The 9,429-nt window shown below is 40.2% G+C and overlaps 1 protein-coding gene across 3 annotated transcripts in view; it reads left to right on the forward strand.

Annotated features, from left to right (window-relative positions):
- Positions 1–4,300: 4,300 nt before the first annotated feature.
- Positions 4,301–9,429, forward strand: part of kctd15b (potassium channel tetramerization domain containing 15b) — a 33,280-nt gene continuing 28,151 nt past the window's right edge. Inside the window, exons 1-3 of one of the 3 annotated variants that reach the window (XM_076286675.1) lie at positions 4,301–5,077; positions 5,251–5,405; positions 8,033–8,208. In XM_076286675.1, coding sequence (XP_076142790.1) covers positions 5,394–5,405; positions 8,033–8,208 — 188 coding nt within the window. In that variant the 5' untranslated portion in view covers positions 4,301–5,077; positions 5,251–5,393. Of the gene's footprint in view, positions 5,078–5,111; positions 5,406–8,032; positions 8,209–9,429 lie in introns of those variants that run through there. The other 2 variants (XM_076286676.1, XM_076286673.1) reach the window with 2 other exon arrangements.

A 9,429-nucleotide genomic window follows, 5' to 3' on the forward strand; every position in this document is an offset into this window, starting at 1 on the left:
TGTGTGTGTGTGTGCAGACATTTCAGCAATTCATATTAAGTTAACTTGTGAATTGTTATGCAGAACATTTGAAAAGTTTATATCAAAACAGCTGCAAAATACATTTGATGCCTACCATACAACACAATATTATATTATACATACTTAAATAGGCCTACTAGTATAACACATTTAGAGTAAATGGTAATCCAATGTGAAATCCTTTATGCCAAAACTTGTCTTGTTATTTTCCTATGTAGAAATGTAACACCCATACAAATGTGGGATTTTGTTTGTTTTTCAACCTGGAGTGCAGCTGGACTCTTCACACTTTTTGCTTCATCCAAGCATGTTGTGAGTTGTAATCAGGAGCCTGTTAGCAGATTCCCAAAACATTATTCACAGAACTCTCTCAATCCAAATAAATATATGTTTAAACTATGCATCTGCCATCTGAAAGCATTCCTAAAGTAACCATTCTTTAGACGATTCCTAGTAAAAATATTAAAGGTGAAATCCCCGATACTAATCTAATGCACTTAATGTCAAATTAAACAAATTCCTCCTCATGGTTCTCTAGTTGTTCCTTTCTATGCTTGTGTTAGAACAAATAGGTGTTCTGAAACAGTTTGCATGCTGGTTTTGTAAATGGGAAACAAACATAATGGCTTGAACTGAGCCATCCCAGGTAATCCACACACTGTACAAAACATAGGGACATCATTTAATTGTTGCGCTCAAACATTAACAGCTTTTCGGAAAACAAACAAAAAATCACAGACTGTATCTATAAGGTAACTGAGAAAGGGAAGCCTGAGGGTATCATTAGTACCAGTAGCACTGATATACGACGAAAGCATCTGGATATTTGCTTATTCCACATCACATTATTTCCAGTTTCAACTTAACATGGCACACAACATCCACCAGATGGTGGTGACGAGCACAGGAAATAAATCTGAACGGAATTGATGACTGTGGAAGAGAATGCTCCTACCACATAATATGTGTTGTTTCACTCAACTGTCCAAGATTATTTAACGAGAGGAAAAGGAAAAACAGTCCCTCATGTGCATCATTCTCATTGATAAATGCCAGCTTGGACCATCACTTGTAGAATATATAGACAATATTACAAAGAAATCATAGCTGGTGCTCTGTGCAAACTTGAAGTACCAAAATTATTTGGACAGCCTGAAAAGACTGATCAAACTTGAACTAAGGTTAGGCAGGTGCACTCATACAAAAAGGTTGACAGCTAAATGAGATGGGTAAATATTCTGCCAGAAAAGATTCGGTCACTTTAGGCAGATGAAAATACCGTATACAGACAGATAGACAAAAGCAGATCAGATCAGACTAAACATGGAACAGTTCCTGACTCATCCGATGCAGAACTGACCCATCCCAGAGCTGGTCGGCTGGTGGGAAGTCTGTGTTATGTTGGAGGAGGCCAGAAAAGCGGGACAGTGTTTTGCTTGGGTGAAACGAATGCATAAAAGCCAGCAGATAATCTAAGTGTGGCTCAAGAGGAAGATCAAAGCGACACTCCTGTCTGGGGGCCCTGGAGGTTAACCGCTGACAAAATGACAAAAAGAAAATGACAAAAGGAAGGCATCTTCTCTGTCTGTGGAACCGCGGCATCACCACAGAGAAAGGGTGATAAGCAGATGTACTTTTATGTTCCGTGGCAGCTGCATGGACATTACATCCTGATTCTGAGTTTCAAGTCATATAGAGGAGAGCTTTCTTGGTTATTTCATTTACAGGTTGAATGCTCTCTTCCTGCATAGTTACAGAGATTGAGCTGAAGATAACCGTATAGAACTAAAACATAATCAGCAGTCATTGCTAAATTAAAAAGGAAAGAAAGGGGGGAAAATAACGTTATTGAGGAATTCCTCCTAGGGTGTATGCTGTAACTCTTCTTGCTTTGTGGGTGTACAGAATGGCTTAACACATGTAAGTGGTTGTGAGGAGCTGTAACAGGATAAGGTGAGATTACCATGGGGCAAACATGTCACTGGTCAAGCGGCTGTGCACACAGAATAAACAGCATGGTCCAGTTACATGCTTTGGAGAGCTGGCAAAGGCAGCCATATATAAACAGCATTCTCCATTTCCTGGCATGGGGTATACAGGGGCACACATTTACTAACATTTCAAATGCACTAGAAGCCCATGTGCAACTGAATCGTATTCATTCAAATACATCCTCAGGAAGCACAGAGTAAGGCAAATTGGATTGCCTCTGCCAGTCTAGGAAGATGGAGTGTTCTATATTAGTTTAGAAAACATGCAGACCGATGTTTTAATAGAATCGTCATTGGCAGCATTCACACATTTAACCTAAAATACAACATTAAGCACTGCAGTAAATAAAGGCATTAGGTACAATGTATTACTTAGTAAGAAATAGTAGCAGCATTTAAAAAGATAACCCTAGAAAGAGATTAGTGCCATGTGGCAGACTTTGACACGACGGTCTCGGCATAACTATTAATGACACCTGCCTTCAAGGCCCTAGGCAAAGTTATTATTCTTATAGGGTCATGCATTAATGCATACTCTTCATTAACATACACACTCTCAAAAGGCCTCGCAAATCCTGACAGATTTTCTCTTCTGCTGTTGTATTTTTAGTAGGTATTCTTCAAACCTCAGTCGAAGGTGATGTGGAGCAGTTGCAGCATTCCTGTAATTGAAAAAAAAAACCCCGCTACCCTTAATACAGGGCATATTCAGATAAATATAATGAACGCCATACAGGCTACTGCTGCCCATACTGTAGTAGCTTATCTGTTCATGTAGAATATATATCTGCCAGATGATATTATGATATCCTTCCGTAATAAGAGGGATAGGGTCTATTATGCAGATTTCTCACTTAAGTGCATGAAATCAATTTGTCAAGGACAGCATGGCGTGTAACACTGACTGAGATCCAGGACAAAATAATTAGGCTAGAATCCCACATGTCAAAACATCACAGTCTGCAATGATAATAACATGGGACTTTATTCACTGGTAAAATACGGAGTAGGCCTATGTAGCCTACAGTGCTCTTATTGATTGTTAACATCAAATAAAATGTCGCATGATCACCATGTGTGTCTCCGCCATAATAGTGTCAGGCGAACAGATATTTGATCACAAAAAACGGCACATGTCAACGGAGCATGTGTAGAGTGAACTATATACTACCTCCCGAAAACACCTTGCCACCAAATCTGACAGGCCGACCCGTCATGACGTTTTTGTGGCATTCAGCTCCGGTGCTGACCTAGTTCTCTGTCTCCTTTTCACTTCAGACACTCCGCTTAAATCCATAAATTAAGGAAATTAACTGATGGGGCCCGGGGCAACTTTGTAAGCTATTTAAATCTTTAAATTTACAACATCTTCTGCATAGTTCATGTAATTGAACTAACTCGGGGCTTGTTACTTTAATGAGAAAAAAAATATACAGCCTTCCCCTCCAGTTTGTACTGCCGAAGACAACAAATCTAAGCCCAAGGGCGAGTTCTCTGCCCTCTGAGCCGGGGTGCTTTCCAAAGGCTCCCTCTCCGAGGACCACGCAGGGACATTCTATGTGCCTTTCCACTTGTCACTTGCGGAGAGCCAACCATTCCGAGCTATGTTCCAGGTGCAATCATTTTAAAGTATTTGTTCTACTTTGTCTGACAACCAACTGGGATGTATTTAAGCATATTAAATCATGCTCGCTGTCCTAACAAAAAGGGGAAAGAACATCTGCCGGCTGCACATGAGAATGTCAGACTGACCATTCATCTGTTCACACACTGGTAGGCGCCAAACATCAAGAAACAAAACCCAAGGAACAGCTGCCTGCATCTGAGAATACAGTAATTACGGGGCTCAATGTAACATCAATTATTCACAGTTATTTACACGCAAATAAACAAACAAGCAAATAAATAAATAATCACCGTCCTATCCGAGCACCAGAGTAAGAGACAGGAAACGACAAAACATCTCTTTTAGATCAAATATATTTTATATTTCAGATATTGTTTTGTAATGCAAAGTAAATTACATTTTACTACTATCCTGCATTTCGTTTTAATTAAATGTATCTTTGAGGTAAAAAGATGCAATCGTTGAACTAGGAGCAGCTTCCCTGTTTGCATGGGAAATCTTCACGGCAGACATCTCCATCTAGCCGTGTGCTATAATTGAAATGGCGCGTTTGGCTCGAGGCGGGTTGTGAGGGCGCTTTTTGCAATAGCAGAATGCATGTCGATAGACGTCATTTGGTTTTAATGGCCTACAGGAAATTTGGCGTTACAATTCGGGACATTAGCGAGGGAGAGGAAGGACAGGAAAAATCTCTGCGTGAAAACTATTGAAGAATATATGTAAATGCAACATCTTTTTATTTATATACACTTTATCAACAAGTTATAGGCTACTGCGCCCGAATAATCGCTTTAGAAGTAGAGAGCAGGGAAGAGAGAATGAGAGATAGAGAAGGAGAGGAAGCATGCCCTGTTTTACTTATTTAGAGAATGAAAATGTATGCCTTGCTGAAAATGCCTAGGGAAATATTACATCAGACGAAATGACAATGATTAAAATCTGAATTTTTTTCCTGCTCTAAGTCTATTGAGCGACGTGACACTTGCCTGATACTGAACAGCGTCAAACCGTTATCCCCTGCAAACCCGAACTTTAAACCGTTACGAGCGCTGATCTATTTTTACTTTGGCGGAAAATACGAAAAACATAACACTAATGACTTGGTGTTATCGTTGTCACCGTCTTGGGAACAGTTAGAGAATATCACGTTTTCATCTTAAAAATTAGCCTGGGCGCAGAGCAGGGCTGAGCTAATTGTAGCCTAATCCTTGCCCCAGAGGCGTTTGGGCAGCCCGGAGCAAGAATTCTTTTTTAGCTCGGCTCTCTTATTTAGAGACGGATTATTGGCTTTCTTCTTCTCATAACAGACCCGGCAGATTCATTTTAGCAAAAAGACGGTCAAGAAGCTAAAATACGCAGCAGGATCCGACCAGACGAAATATAGTATTTAGAAATAAGAACAGAAAAGGGGGAAGGAGAGATCTCTTCTATGTTCAAGGTAAGAATGCTGCTTGCTTCCTGTGCCGCTTTTGTGGAAAGTGCTTGGTCTGAACAAGTCAAGCCAACACAAGCTATAGATCTTTAAAGCCACAGCGACCCTTTTTAATCAATGTATCACTGCCAGATTCACATGTTTTAATACAGTTTGAGGACATTTTCTGGTCTTCGCAGGAAGAGAATAGATAGGCTCGTCTCAAGGAATGCTTGTGTATTGGATCGCACTAGTTTAAGGAAACTTGGGGCATTTGAAAGGGAGAACGCAACCTTCAACTGGCACCGATTGAATCTGGCTGGGATATCTTCGGACTCCTACAATGTTTGAAACGGTACGCTTAATTTCATCTCCACCTAAAGATTTTTGGCATGAATATCTAGATTAGTTGTAGAATATTTAATTGATCAGAAATTATTTTCACATGGGGCATGGTAGATGATTACTACGTTCGCCCGCAAGGATGATGGTGTGCGTAGTCTACTGAATTGTGTGTAGATAAACCGAGGATACAGTCGACAGACCTTACTCTTGCCGCGATACATCATGGCTATATTTGTCTGTAAAACACACCGCTTCAAAATCGTGTAATATCGTATCTTGCTTACAGTAGCCTATTTTATGTCGGCGTCTGAGTAAGACGCCATATTGTGTAATTATCAGAATTTAGGCTACCCGTGGGCACCAGCGCAAAGTATGCTGAAGAGGGCAAAAGTGAGGAAATTACATATTTGTTCTGTTTAGCATCGTGTTGATGTTTGGCGATGTGTTAAATATTGGTAAAGATAGATTGAAATGAATGTGTCGCATGGCATCCTTGTCAGAGTACAATTGCCGTTTTTGAAATACAAATGTTACTATCGGAATGTCCGCTAGTTGATAGCCTACAGTAAGCTACACTTCGCCCTGAGAAGTGAAATGATTGCTTGAGATGTTATTTTTTATTGAAACGGTGTTAACGTGCTTACAGTGTAGCCCAGGCTATCTGTGAAACTTGTGTGATGCTCTCTGGCGCTCATCGGTTACAATATGCGATGTGATGTTACATACGTCAAAAATCCGGTCAGTGGGAGACCCACAATACAGACAGCAAGGGAGCAGATGTCAGAGCTGATCTCATTAAAACGAGCCAATGGTCCTTCACTTTCAGTGTTTGTGTTTTTTTCTGTGGACGACTCGAGAGCAAGATCATTCAGCGTGGTGCTTTCTCACTTTGAAAATGAAGAGATGTTAGACCAGAGTATCTGTCCTGATTTCATTGTGGCTCTTCTTGCCAGTGCCTGTCATTAATGACATATGTCATTCACTCCTCTCGGGTTATGGTGACTCGACATGGTAGCCACAGTGGATTTCGGAGTTTCTGTGTTAACTATCGAAAACTTGAACTGCACTGTACTAGTGTGGTATTTGTATTTTATTTTTGTGTATGCATCTTTGCAGGAGGCCTCTCTCTCTCTCTCTCTCTGTATGTGTGTGTGTGTGTGTCAGAGTGTGTCTTGTGCATTCCTGCTAACATTCATATCAGAGGGCTATTGGTTACTAGGCCCCGTGGCTATATGAAGAGGTGGGAGAGCTTCATACGCCTAAAACTTCTCAAGTCTTTTGAAGTCGTTCTTTCACTGGGATCTGAAATGTCTCACCCAGCGTGTGTATTAAATGAACATTATTCCTGGAGGCTTCGTGCGCAGAGGCAACACCCTGGAAAATTCTGTAGTCTTTCAGCAGTCTATGCCCGAGGCTTTTCGCCCTAAGCGAAAGAGTTGAATGGAGCCCTAACAACCGCCTTCTGTTTACCTTTTATGGTTAAAATAACAGCTTCGCAAATGAGGGAGTGCATGGAGAAACTAGTCGATGAAATCCTTTTCAACTCGTAGCAAATCCCTTTCTCGGCGTCTATGCAAATAAACCCTGTTTTTTTTCCTTTCTGAAATCACAGTCTCTTTTAAACGCCGCTGGGTGCGAGATGGTCTTTCAGTATAATAAACATCATATATCCTAACTTAAACGCCACAGCCTATATTTAAATGATTCCAGTTAGGCTTAACTAATTAACTCTATGGAACCATCAAACGAATGAAAGTAGGGTTCTGTCATGAACATGCGTAATGTGATTCCAAGGAGGGTCACTGAAACTGCACATATTTGTCATTTTACAAGTGTGCAATAGCGAGGTGGACAGTGAGGCCCTGACTCGATTGTTGTTCGTCTAATGAGAAGAATATTGCTGGCATAGTTGGTGCCAAACTTTGAAATTAGATTACTGAAACATTGCTTTCAACAGCGAAGTAACCCATAGAAGCAATAGCAAATGAAAAGTGACCAAATACCATTTATGATTTCAGATTCGTGTCGGGTACAAACTACCTTCTGATATGGCCTCAATGCTTTTACGCAAATCAGCCCAAAATAAATTTGCGTCAAACTATCATGAACTTATTCTACTAATGAAGCCAGTACACCTGTGTTAACCAACATAACACACCGTGAAAATGTTTTAATGGATGCGTTTTAAGAAGTTGTTTCAGATGTATTTGTTAAATTTGGAACATAACGAGCGCGTGTGTCTTATGGGGGCCTCTATGTCACAAAATGCCCCAAACTCTGAATTCTCAGATCGGTTGTTCACGTGTCTGGGAATATCATGTCTAACACATAACACGACCTTTAATTAGACTACTGCAGTTTGTTTTTGTCCCCCTAGAGGCTGACACCTAGCATTCCTCTCTCTGTATCGCTAATAAGCATCCTCCTATCCTCCCCTCAGGTGATATGAATGAAGAGATGCAAACATACTTAATTAGAGCTGTGGCAATAATTTGTAAGCTAAATATGCGAACGGGCAGATGTGGAAGCGATCTGATTTGAGTCAGGACTGCAGTCACACTTAAGGTGGGAGATAGTAGCATTCTCTGGAGTCGCATCACACTTATAACCATGGCTTTCGCATTTACTTGCTTTCAGGAAGGAAGAAGCATGTCACGTCTGTCTTTGACCCGGTCCCCGGTATCTCCTCTGGCTTCGCAAGGGATCCCACTCCCGGCGCAGCTCACTAAAGCGAATGCACCGGTGCACATTGACGTTGGTGGACACATGTACACCAGTAGTCTGGCCACTCTTACCAAATACCCAGACTCCAGGTAAGGATACATTCTCCTTATTATGCATGCTATGTGGACCAGTGTCTGTTGCTTTAGAAGAGTGCTCGGACTTGTTTGCCTGAACGTTATGTGATATTTCGTCTTGGAACATAGTTGTGTATGGTTTATACGATCACTACACTGAGTAGGCTAATGGAAATAATTAATTCGTTATATTTGGATAAATACCACAACTTTACCTGTTTACATTTTAAGGCATATGGCCTGATTAGAATATTAGTTTGATAAACATTTGTCTTTATTTTAGAAAACTCCTGCTAGCAGTGACTGACTTAATCTATAGAAAACACCACAACTTCTTAGGTATTCGTGGATTTTTAACTATGCTTACTGGATGCTTTTTGTTCAGTGATGTCACATTTGAAATGTTATGTTGGTTATACTTTGTACAGTCACTAGCTGAGAGAGTGTCTTTAAGGTCAAAGTAATTTTCTCATTATCAGTCTCTCACATCCTCAAAAACAATTCTAGCTTTTTAAAGATTTAGGAATCTCCCTTGCTGTATAATGTCTAAGGCTGAGTAGTTGATATTGCTTTATCTCACTCTCTATTTAATGTACAGTTGCGACGTGGATATCGATAAGAAGCTTTCTTAAAATTATTGTTTGTGTGCTATAGCCTACTTTAAGAAATACATTTACATTGAGTTATAAGATGTTTTGATGTTCTGAACATTATGTGGTACATTTCATGTTCCCAAGTAAAGTTTGTACAGAAGATTAAACATTCTCACCTGTTCTAACAAGATGGAGAGGAGTTAGAGGGGTACCTTTGTTGACTTGTTTACACTATTTACTTTTGTTTACACTATTTACTTTTGTTTACAGTATTTACTTTTGTTTACACTATTTACTTTTGTTTACAGTATTTACTTTTGTTTACACTATTTACTACTGTCACCATGACACCCTCCAAAAGTTTGAGGAGTTATGTGGGATTTATTGCAAGACTGGACAAGAAATCTGTATTCTCTGCCTGCTGTTGGAAGAGGCACAGAGGTTAAATCTGCCCTCCACTCCCCAATATGCGTAACAACCTAAGGGGCCAAGCTATCTATGGCTGGCAGTAAATAATAAATGTTGCCATTCTATTGAAGTTATCTCCATGATATGCAGCCATGTAAATGGACAGCTTTTTCAGGGTTAAAGAGAATAGGTGTGTATATGCCAAACGTGTATGTGTTGCAGATGGAATGTTTAA

This window comes from Alosa pseudoharengus, unplaced genomic scaffold (assembly GCF_046254945.1).
Source record: "Alosa pseudoharengus isolate Yale_2024_CS ecotype anadromous, Long Island Sound unplaced genomic scaffold, YU_APseudo_1.1 YU_APseudo_1.1_scf_16, whole genome shotgun sequence".
Taxonomy (NCBI): Eukaryota; Metazoa; Chordata; class Actinopteri; order Clupeiformes; family Clupeidae; genus Alosa; species Alosa pseudoharengus.